The 12,191-nt window shown below is 39.2% G+C and overlaps 1 protein-coding gene across 1 annotated transcript; it reads right to left on the minus strand.

Annotated features, from left to right (window-relative positions):
* Positions 1-4,308: 4,308 nt before the first annotated feature.
* LOC147605742 (glucomannan 4-beta-mannosyltransferase 9-like) lies at positions 4,309-11,941 on the minus strand. The gene is made up of 9 exons (XM_086793063.1): positions 11,066-11,941; positions 10,887-10,985; positions 10,260-10,512; positions 6,298-6,408; positions 6,078-6,214; positions 5,582-5,695; positions 5,062-5,261; positions 4,740-4,931; positions 4,309-4,651 (listed from the first exon to the last, which is right to left on the minus strand). Exons 1-9 carry the CDS (start codon positions 11,408-11,410, stop codon positions 4,492-4,494), a joined length of 1,611 nt encoding a protein of 536 aa, XP_086649189.1. The 5' UTR covers positions 11,411-11,941; the 3' UTR covers positions 4,309-4,491.
* Between the last annotated feature and the right edge of the window lie 250 nt (positions 11,942-12,191).

Raw genomic sequence — 12,191 nt, forward strand, 5'->3', positions numbered from 1 at the left:
GTGAGATAAAAAGGGTCGTAATTGTTTTGGGTTTGATCTATTCATCTCTTAGTGCTTTCTCCTCTCTTTTATATCTCTATATTGTGTTTTGAAGCTTCTTGTGAGTTGTATTGTGGAATACACAACTCTAGAAAGTCATTTGTTGAAATTCAAATACAAAACACATCTTTGGAGGAAAACAACCTGCTATATTCTAGAATACATCTCTCTCTCCCTCTTTATCTCTAGTGTGCGAGGAGCTCTCTCTCTTACATTCCTATCTCATGTTTGCTTACACATCTAGATCCGTTCTTGCATGGAGGTTAACACTCTCTCTCTCTCTCTCTCTCTCTCTCTCTCTCTCTCTCTCTTTCTCTCTCTGTCTATTTGTTCTCTTTCACTTTTTGTCTTTCTCGTTTGTTTGCCCTACAAATTCGTTTGCTAATCTTAAATGTTGTTTCACTTAACAAATCATATTTTTCATGAGAAATATGATTTTGTCTCTATTTGTTTATCTTAGCAATGAGATAATGATTTTTTATTGTCTTGTTTTTTATTAAGATGGCCTCACCAATACGTGATGCTCGAACTTCTAAGAAGCAAAAAAAAAAAGTAATCACAAGATACTGCATCTGTCCCTGTGGATGGCTCAGGACGTTTTGGAGTCTTGACACCTTCCCGATCTCAACCTGCTTTCTTTCACTTGGTCTTTCGTGATGGAGAGATATGGGATCTACAAGAAGACATTTTCAAGCTTTGGAAGGAAGGTAAAATCAAAGGGCAAAAAGTAAAGCTCCCACCTGGAAGTCAAAAGGGCAAAGGAACAGGGAATGAGGACACTTTGAAGCCGATTCCTGAAGAAATACGTATCACAAATTGGTGAGCAATCCAAGAACTACACGAGAAAAATATTATCATACCCATCTTGGCACGAGTGAAAGGAGGTTCTTTGACACTCAATGAAATGGCAAAGGAATAAGAACAGTACGTTGCTAATTCTTCTTTTTAAATCTACTTATTTTATTTCATCTAAAGTTGTTTTTTCATTTTGTGTTTTTTTGAAATAGGTAAAATACTTTCCTGAACATGCAAAGAATCATGATTGAAAAACTTAATTGCAAGGATTGGAACGAGGTTCAAATGTTTCATCCCATCACGATTCACTAGTCAGCCAAGCTCCTTAGAGCGTTTCATTTATCTTTTCAAAAATGCGGTAAGTAAACTACATATTTGAATATATATATATATATTTTTTCATTTGAGTATTTTTGAAGATTTTATAAAAATTTAGATCAAATATTTCAAAAAATTGATTTTGATTTTTGTAATCCAGTCAATGTGTATTCTAGAATACATTTAATGTTTACTTATTTTTATTTTAACAAGTCTCGAGCACCTCGTGCTCCCATAAAGAACATTCCTCAAGAGTTTGAGCAACATTTGAGTTGCGTAAGGGCAGAGCGGAAGAGATTAGAAGAGGCACAAACTTTGGAGACCATTCAAGAGGCAAATATTTTCATTTCTGATGATGTCTCTGCAGAACCAGTTCAATATTTTGTTCATGAAGGCAAAGTAGAGAACATGGAATCGTTTGTGACTTCATAACATTTTACTTTAGCCATTGCTGATGCTCCGTATGGATTTAAGGCACGACACTTAACACACGACGAAGTAAAGTACGATGTAAGTGCATATAAAAGAGTCATCGATGCTTTCAAGAAGAACGGCTGAATCATGGGCACTGGTAATTTTTCATGCTCATGATCAAATCTCTGCTGCTTGGTTGCAGAGAAAGCATTCGTTGACAATCAAATGGTCCATCAGCTATGCATATGGTATGTTAAATTTCAAGGATTCTTTTGTAAGTTATAAAAGCTTAAGTTAAAGCCTAACTTTTTCTTTTGTAGGACAAAGCCTAACATCAAAGGCTATAAGTTTGACAGACTTTCTTTTGCTGCCGAGTTTGCTACCATTGGTTTCTGGCCTCCTGCGGGTTTGAACAGTAAAGGAAATTTTAATTTTGCTTCGAAACCTAACCGAACAAATATTTTTGATACACCAGGCGTGTGTCGAAAGCTTAGGGATCTTTCTAGTGATTCAAATGAGATCATGAATCCTTATCAAAAACCACAACTTTTGATGATGGATTTGATTGAGCTTCTATCTTTAAAAGGAGAGTGGATCATGGATCTTTTTACGGGGACAGGTAATCATGCAACCTTAACTTTTTACATATTTTATATTGGTCATTTAAGTGAGCTTTACCATGTTGATTCTTTTTTTCTTAGGAACAACCACTATTAGTGCTCTTAAAAAGGGAAGGAATGTTGTTGCTGTTGAGCTAGATCTAGTTCAAGTTCGTTTTATTCAAGAACAAGTCACTGCAATGAAAGAATTACGGGACGAGTTTCAAGAGGTTGGAATGAAAAACATGGCAGCAAACCACCCAAGAGTGGTGTATGCATCTAGAGAACCTCAGCCTCCCTTTGGACCTGATAATGAAATGCAGTTTGCAGACCTTGAGTCTTATGAAGATCCATATACTGTGGATATTGATATTCCTCTTATAGAGAGTCAACACCACTCATTGTAGGACGCAAGCAAACTGATAAAGAAGTTAGTCATGTGAAGAGGAGAAATTTCCTGTGCTAGAATAGATTTAGACACTTGTAGTTTCAAATAATTTTTGGTATTTAAATCCTCATTGGGGGTGTTCAAGGATTTCTAGGTTGTTTTGAGAGTGTTTTGAACAACGTTTGTTTGTATTCAAAACTAGCATCACAAATTTTTTTGAGGAGCTTGCGTTTTGAGATTGGTTCAAAAAATTGATCAAATGTTGTCACTATTGAAGCATTTATAGGAATTGTCTCGTAATTAGACTTGTTTTTTAATCAATGAAGATTAATTTAATCATGACATTAAAGTCGTGCGATAAAAGTAGTTATATTTTGCTTTCTAGTAGCGATAGTAATAATTTTGTATTGAAAGTGAAGTTCTTTATTGTGAGTCTCTAATACAACTTTTGTGTCATGTTTTTTTGTTTGAAATATTCTAAGATTTTGTAGTTGATAAGCTTGTACTTAGACGTCAAACAGTGAAAAATTTGACAAATTTTTTAATTAGCGAATGAATCACTTGCAAGTATGTTTTAAGTTAAGCAAAAAAGTCTTTTTAAAGTAACTCTACTTTATTGGGTACGTCAAAGATTCTTTTGGTGCTAGATTTAGATTGTTTTTAAAAGATTTTTTTGGTCTCTCAAAACTTCAACTCACGACCGGTTGTATTTTCAAATGGCTGGGTGTTTAAACAAGATCATGAGCCAACACCTGCCTTCTTGCACCCTGCACCATAGCATAAATGAGGTAAAAGGGTTGTACGATGGCTTGGATATAGTAAAAGAAGTTGAATCTTGTGAAGACCCTAAACCAATCTTTATAGCAAAACACCTCACCCAAAGTCAAGAAGTGGAACTCATTGCTCTCCGTAAGCAATATAAGGATTTCTTTTCATAGACTTACATAATATGAAGGGAGTATGCATACTCAGGTTGTGCAACATATTATCCCCAAAGGTACCAAATGCTAAACTTGTCCAACAACGACCCTATCTTATGAATCCCAAGTATACTAAAATTATTAAGAAAGAGATCGATAAGCTTGTTGAATGTGGATTCACCTATGACATTGAACAATTAGAATGGGTTTCACCAATTATGGTTGTACCCAAAAAAATAGAAAACTCAAAGTATATGTCGATCTTTAAGAAAGTATATGTAGTTATAAGAAAAGACCATTACCCCTTGCCATATTCAGAACATGTTCTCGAGCGCATAGCTGCCAAGGAAGCATACAACTTCTTAGATGGATGCATGAGATATAATTAAATTTTCATTGCTCTTGAAGAATGCTTTTGTTACAGAACATGCTAAACATGCGAGCATGTTGTATTCACTTCTAGAGTTATGCAATTTAGTCTCTCAAATGCAAGCTTTTAAGGATTTTCTAAGGGAGTTTTTCAAAGCTTTACATGATCTATGTGTTCATTTTCGCTTATAGAGTTATATGCAATTTAGTCTCACAAATGCACGCTTTTAAGCATTTTCTAAGGGAGTTTCTCAAAGCTTTCTTACATGATCTATGTGTTCATTCACCTGCACGGGAGAAGAGAGATGAATACAGAGGAATGCTGCAGAGTTTGATTAATGTTGTGTAATCTGCTGAGTGCGCTTCTATGAGCGATTAATTGAGACTGTGGTGTGTCCAATAATCCATTTTTCAGGTTTAAGAAAACTCATTTAAGAAAGGAGAGATGAGAGATGGAGGCAGCAGACACCCACTAAAATCGTGGTCTTACTTTGTAGGTTCTGATTACAAAGCTTACTGTACAAAAGCTACCATACACCTCTTCGACCTGTGCAGAGCTCCTCCTAATTCCTTCACATTTTCTTAACAATGAATTGTTGCAAAACGCACTCAACAATATCATTCAAAACCTACAAATTGTGGAAGATGATCAGGTTGGAACAAAGGTGCCGATGTATCCAAAACCCATGATGAAGAATGCAGCTGCTTGCAAGAAGAGGTAGATGTAGAAGTGATTGTGCCCAAAGCTGAAGTCGTATACAGCGCAGAAGAAGATATACAGGCCGGCAAGAAGCTCAAGGATATGCATCCTGCCCACAATTAGCATAATCATGTCGCAATTAGCATAATCATCAGGCCACATATACTTCAATTGCAATTAATTAAATCAAGACATACCTCTCACCGAACCTCATTCTTGATCTTTTGCCCAGCTTTCCGAGCCGGCTTTTCAAGGCATCTCCGAGTTTCTCTGTGACGATCCACTCGTTCACCCTCTGCAGGTCAAAAAGCCCAACAAAGGTGGCTTTTGTGCGGTGGAGAGACATCACATTCTCGAAAAGTATCCAAAAAACAAGCAAGTGCAGGGATCTGCCGGGATAAATAAAAATTAAATAAATGAAAAATTAAGGCAGAAATTGCTTGATTAAGGTGAGCAAATTAGTGCCTGAGGGTACACAAGATCAAAAATTAAATTGGTTGATTAAGGTGAGCACAGTGCCTGAGAGTACACAAGGCGTTGAGGAGGGTGATTACAGAGGGCATGTAGATGGCACCCCACTTGGGCAGGTGCACTTCCGGGACTAGCACCGTGGTGGGGATCACCATGCAGTAGAACACGAACGTCACAATGTGGGCTACGATCTTCCGAACCAAGAAAAACGCATAAATTATGTGGAATTTCTTCCAAAATTGCACTTTCTGCCAAACCCAAAAAAAAACACATTTAAAAAAACACAAAAAATGGTGTTATAGAAAATATTTCCTCTTAATACTAGCCTAAAAACAAAAATGGTATTATAGAAAATATTTCCTCTTCATAAAACAGATTTATAGAAAATATTTCCTCTTGATACATACTAGCCTAAAATTAAAAATGGTATTATAGAAAATATTTCCTCTTAATAAGTACTAGCCTTTATTTTTGAACACTGAAAAAGGGGGAAAAAAAAAGGCCCTAATCACACGGACTTAATTGAAACAAATGAAACTCTTGAGCTAATTATTGCCTTATTAATCACCTTATTCTTGATTATATCTGGTAGAATTTTCCTAAACAAGCTGGCGGGCCCACAAGACCAGCGATGCTGCTGATACCTGAAGGCTTTGAAGGTACTGGGAAGCTCGTTCTTCACCTACAGACGTCAAGTGAAATGCCCGCAATTTAGACTATGATGCAACCTTAATCACAACGAACATTGGGCCCTAATCCTCCACAAATTCGCATGCATGACTCCATGAGTAACGGTTATTCTAATGATTTGGCGGCAATTAAAGAGCTTATTTGATGATTAATCCATGAACTCTACCGAAAGAGGTGATTAATCCATGAACCTGATAATTGATGTAAACAATTAAAGAGTTAATTTGGTGATTAATCTATGAGCTTTACCGACGGATCATTGATGTGAACAATTAAAGAGCTTATTCGGTGATTAATCCATCAACTCCTATACCCAGAGATCATTGATGTGAACAATTAAAGAGCTTATTTGGTGATTAATCCATGAACTTTACCGAGAGATCATTGATGTAAACAAATTTCCAACCCTGCAAGCTGGCACGGACAGCCAAGTCCATGTCTTCAACAGTAGTTCTGTCTTTCCAGCCACCAGCTTCATTAATGGCACTAATGCGCCAGACACCAGCGGTGCCTGAGGGCAAAGCAAAAACACAGAAGGATTAGCAGGGTAATTAAGCTCTCCTAACCTGAGGCTAGAGATGTGATTAAGCTCACCATTGAAGCCAAAGAAGGCGTACGTGGAGGAGCCTACTTCTTGCTCTACTGAGAAATGATAGTGCAGGGACATCTCTTGCATCCTTGTCATCAAACACTCGTCAGAATTCACTGCCAAACCCACAAAAACAAAACCCACCAAAAATTATTTTAAAAAAAGAAGTTAACGTCCCACCATTTAAAAAAAATAGTGTATTCGTACACCAAGGCCTTGTGGGGTTTTAGGTACCTTTCCCACGGCCACTATTCGTACAGGCCTCAAGACTGAGGGCCTTTTCAGACCAAAGCGTGCGCCTGCCAAGCTAAACTTTTTTGCTTTTTGCGGGCATCAGAGCTTTACACACCAAATGTGCCCGCCATAGCCCATCGGTTGGCTACTTTTTCATTAAAATATGGCAGGCACGTATATGATTAGAAGACTCCCGCATCAACCAACATGAGCAGGGAGATCTCCACCAATTTTAGGGATTATATCCACTTTTTCCTTTAAAATCCAGTTTTACCACATCTGTAAAGACCCTTAGACATAACTGTACGAAAAGGAGACCTTGGTAGAACACAATAAAAAAACACCGATGACATCCAATATGTGGGTGTTGATGATGATGGCCACTTATATACACACATGCATGTGCACACATACACTCGTGCATGCACACACATTACTTCACATATTTCTAAGGAGATAGATGTCTCTACTAGGGAGGTGTGAGCTCTAGCTGCTAGGATGAGCCCTTGTTAGGTTGAGGATGGTTACACTCAACCTTGGGAATCTAGTTGAATGAGGTGAATTTGCGCATGTTTCCGTTGTGTCAAAATCTAATTTGTTGATAATGCACATGATACTAGTTTTAAAATGCAAGCTTTCTGGCTCACTCTCACCTTGAATCCCTCAACTACGTGTTTGTCTTCAAATACTTATCAACCATTCTCATAACTCGGGTTATCTTGTGATAGTTAAAGATGTGAAAAATACATACTCACTAGGTTTGCCAAAAAATTTATAGACATAGATATTGCTAGGTATTTCGGAGTCCCTTGTGTCCCTTATGTCTACCATGTATACCTGTCAATATGTGTGTAACCATCTATATGTGTTTGTATAGGTGTGAACACCCCATGTATGTGTAAGTGTGCCTATATCTGTGTGAACACCTTGTTATCTGGATAAGGTAAGTGTGTAACATGTGTCATGTCCCCATATGTGAGTGATTTGTGCCAGTCAAAAGGTAAGGTTCGCAACCTATAAAAGCATGTACTAGGTGTACTTCAAATCATATAAAGTAATCTTATCTTCATTGAGTCATGCAAAACACTTGAGCATTTTTCTCTCTTCTCTCTTCTCTCTTCTCTCTGTCTTTCTGCACACTCCACAATGGAGTTCTACCCCCCATAGTCTAGCAGCAACAAACCCTAATCTACAAACCCTAATCTGGGAGGTGGAGCGTTCGAATATCATGGAAGTGATGGGTGAACTCCAATAGGACCAACTAGGCTCGGCAAGAGCAATTTTTTACCAGTGCCCTGTAGGTGTAAACCTACCCTTATTTTATTATAAGGTTCATCTTATATTGTACTTTTGGCATGCAATGTACAACATTGGTTTGGTGTCTCTCCTTCTATTTTTACGACGAAATTTCCTTGTGTGTGTGGATTTTTGTGCTTGGATGCAACATCTCTCCAACGTTTGGTATCAAAGCCTTCTGCTCTGTGATTCAAGGAACTCACATCTGCAATTCTGGGGACTCACATCTGCGGTATAGCAACTCACCTGGAGCAGCCCCATTTTTTTATGCGGTGGCAGTTCGTAGCTTCAAGAACTTCTCTCCCTATCTTTGTTTCTTCAGAAGACCCCTTGGGTGCCTAAAGGCCTTATATAGGCCCTCATTTGCAAGGAGGCAAAGCTCAATTGGAGCTAAAAGTAGCCGTCACTCTAGTGGTCAACCCCACCATCTTCCATAGCCCTCGGCAGTCCAATTAACCATCGCCCTTTTTAATTTTTCGATTTGGGTATTGCTGCCCAGTGCGCCACCCAATTTGTGGTGGTTCAGCCCATTGCCGCCACCACCCGCTGCCGACGGCACCACCATTGCAGCTCCGATTTATTTTCCACCACTGACATCCTCCTCTCTTCTTCAGTCTCCCAAACCGAAAATAGTCAAAATCGGAGTTTGTCTGACACCTTTCAACTTGTCCGAAAACAGAGCTGAGCCTAGCATAGGGAGCCAATTTTAAACAAGTATTTTTTAAAAAAAAGAAAACTGGTGGCGGCCTCTCAAGCTGAGGCGCGTTGAGGAGTTTTTTTTTGTTTTTCGAGCCGGGAGTTTGCAAGCTCGTTTCTGAGAACGCTGCATGATAAAGCAAACCCGTCTTTTACGAACCCTCTATTGTGGGTTTTAGGCGACGTGGAATGAGCTTGACTGCCGACAGGTGGACGTTTCCTGTTGTTGTCCGGTCAAGCCAATCTACTTTCACCGGTTGCCCTCCTGCAGCGAGGGCATATTTTAAATTTACCTTTTCAAAAAGTTTGAAATCCCCGGTGCGTCACCGTGCCAGGTCAGATTCCCGTTCGCTCCCACATCGAAGGGCTGCAATTCAATCTTGCTACAGGAGGGGGGAATAATACTATATTAATAGTAATTTAAACTTCAAATAAAAGAAATATGGGTGCCCAATTTTAGGCACTATTAGTTACTTGTATATATATATGTATATATATATATATATATATTCGATTGCCGGTAGGAATTCAACTTAAACCTTCACATTAAGATTTTGACGTTTTTGATTTTAAAACTGGTATACTAATAGTTTTGACGGCAACCGTTTGACGTGATTGATGTGTAGATTTTTAAAAGGAAAATCGGTCCAGGTCAAACTATCCTTTCTTTAAAAGCTCCAAGAAAATGTTTTTTTTAAATAATTATTGTAAGACCATTCAAATTGAAGATTAGGCAACCTTCCTTCTGGGAGTAGTTCATAAAATGCGTAATAAGTTTAGTAGACTTCATAAAAAAGAAAAAAAATGTATAATAAATAAGTTTCTACTTCTTTTCTCTATATTATATAAAATAAAAGTTTCACAAAGCTGCCGCATCGCAATCTGGAAGTTCTGGAAGCAATTAGAGGAGAGGTAGGCTCTTATCACCCTAAGAATTTAAAAAATATCAAGCTAGGAATTATATACGAACTACTTGCAATGTACGGGTCAGCCCACTAGTCATAAAAATATCAAGCTAGGAATTATATACGTACTACGTGCAATGTACGGGTCAGCCCACTAGTCATAAAAAGAAGAATCTTCATTGTTGGGAGAATGCTAGTTCCTTTGTATGCTCTCAACTAACCTTTTTATTGATTTTTTTGACTTCATAAAAAAGAAGAGAAAATATGCAATAAGTTTCCTAAATGCTAGTTCAAAGCTTAAAGAAAATATTAATAAATATTGAATGGGCTTCATAAGTTTCTTTCAAGGCCTACTAGTTTTTTTCTTCTTCTTTCTCTTTTGTAAGAGAAGGGGAGAGAGTTAGGCACAGCAAGAAACAAGACCATATTTGGAACAAGCACACAAGCTCAAATGGAAAAGATTCCGCAAGTTGAGAGCATACAAAGGAAGTTCACGGAACTAACGGATGGCATCTTTGTGTCTAGGTCAATGGGAAAGGTTGTATGCAGAATCCTCTTACTTAAAGCCAAACATGTAAGTTGTAAGCAGGTCCAATGCTCGAAAAAATGGCATTCCAGTGTAAGCCAGAATTAAGAAAAGATGGCCGTGATTTTAAGTAGCCCTTATTTTAAGGAATGAATTTTATTTATAAAAGTGACATACAAAAGAGATTCTTTAGTCACAGCAAAACCAACCAACCATGAAAAGCCCTTAAAACGATTAGTAATTCAGTACCAAGAGAAAGCCTTGGAAGAATATATCTTTGCAGTTAAGAGAGAGGACTATGGACATTTACCAAACTTCCATCTCGCCTGCACCAGCGCTATGTCGGGGTTGTACATGAGGAAGGGGACGGTGCGCCATAGGAACTCCGGGTCTGGCTGGAAATCCGCATCGAAGATAGCCACGTAGTCACACTCCTTCACGTAGCCGTGCCTCATGCCTTCCTTCAATGCCCCTGCCTTGTACCCACTCCTATTATCCCTAATCTCATACTTAATGTTAATCCCCTTGCTCGCCCACTTCTGGCACTCCATCCTCACCATCTCCTGATCATATTCATAGCACCAAAATTAGTCCTAATCACAAGTTTAACATTCCTTGCAGTGTTGAAATTTGAAGGCCACAATTTTGAAAGTTTCTCTAGATTTAAAGGTCATGCTAGTTCTTCAAATTGAAGGTTAGGGTTAGGGTAGCCCTTCAAATTTCATCCTTGATTCCCTGTTAAATAGATCCCACAATCACACCCACTTTTCAACTCATTCCAGGATTAGTAGTATAGACAATTGATTCTAATCTCATTGCATTACATCAATCAATCGGACTCTACTAATTCACCAACCATAAGTTCTAACATCCCTTAGCAATGATTACCTAAAGCCAATTTAGATACAAACATCAAAGAGAGGGGGTTCTAACGAACCTTAATAGTGGGATCAGTAGAATCATCCAGAACCTGCACTATAATCCTATCCGAGGGCCAGGAGAGACCACAGGTAGCTCCGATGGAGAGCTGGTAAACCTGCATTTCCCATAAAAATCAAGGGAACATTCTTGTTGTAGAAAAGTAATCCACGCTTTTGAAAACATGTGAAAGTGTACCTCTCTTTCATTGAACATTGGAATCTGCACAAGGACCTTGGGATAAGCAGAGTTGGCCAGCTCCACGTCATCCTTGATTGACTCCCACTTGTAACGCTTCTCAGGCTTTCTCCTGAAGAGTTTCACCAGCACAATCACACAGCACATGTACACCCTCTCTACAAACATCATCACGACCATAATGAGGCACACATTGACGGCCATCTGCACCAGGGGAGCCACAATGGGCGCCCGGATCTGTAACCACCACTCCACCAGCTGCCCAACCATGCTGTTATCCAGCAGCTCCGATTGGCTGGTTTCCAGCTTAGATGACACCATTAAGCTGCCTGAAGAGCGACCCATTTTCTAACTCTGTGTCTTAGGTCACCTTGGGATCAATATGTAGCCTGTACTGCCCCTTGGTTTAGAAGCTTTGCCTCCCTTCCCTTCAAATGTTTGCCATTGAAGAGGTACTAAACTTTGGCAGAGTAAGGTTTGCCTTAATCTGCGTTAAGAAAAGTAATGGTGCTGCACACATGGAGAAATGGTGGACAGAGCTGATGATTGAAGCAACCCTTTTGTGTGCAGCGGCAGGCTCATGAATGCAGAAAAGACCTCTCTCAAGGCAAGCTATGACCTGCAGTTTCAAGAGAAAAGACCTCTCTCAAGGCAAGCTATGACCTGGAGTTTCAAGCACCTTGGCCTTCTCACCAGAAGCAAAACAAATGATGAAGGGACATAGGCTACAAAAGCATTGCAAAGAGAGGGGGAGAGCTTGATGAAAGGTATGAGTGCGAAAGCAGAAGCTTGAGAGCCTGCAAAGAGCGCACAATATTGGAATGAAGGGCTTTTCGGAGGGGGCTTCAATTAGGGCCTCTTCTTAAAGGCTTTCCTGCAATGCATTGGCCCTCCAGGGTAATGGAAAGGGGGGCGGCAGCGTCGCTTGCGAGTCTCTTTCTCTACGCTTGGTAGTCTAATTGCAACACTCAACAGGTGTTGCAATGTCTACTTCTCTTGCTAGCCTGTACGCAGAAAACCCTCACCACCAGCTTTCAGGGCCCCTCTCGACAGAAACCAAGACCCCCCTGATTTGTTTATTGCTTGAGGTATATATAAGCTTAACATTTCGCTGCTGCTACAGGAA

Source organism: Cibotium barometz, chromosome 59 (assembly GCF_041138505.1).
Source record: "Cibotium barometz isolate CiBa-2024 chromosome 59, ASM4113850v1, whole genome shotgun sequence".
Lineage (NCBI taxonomy): Eukaryota > Viridiplantae > Streptophyta > Polypodiopsida > Cyatheales > Cibotiaceae > Cibotium > Cibotium barometz.

Excerpts from the sequence above, each read along its gene's own strand:
- LOC147605742 (XM_086793063.1), bottom strand. The coding sequence starts at position 11,410 with ATGGGTCGCTCTTCAGGCAGCTTAATGGTGTCATCTAAGCTGGAAACC. Across the intron at positions 6,215-6,297 it reads CGCCTTCTTTGGCTTCAATG|GCACCGCTGGTGTCTGGCGC; the intron begins GTGAGCTTAATC and ends CTTTGCCCTCAG. Across the intron at positions 5,262-5,581 it reads CAGATATAATCAAGAATAAG|AAAGTGCAATTTTGGAAGAA; the intron begins GTGATTAATAAG and ends TGGGTTTGGCAG.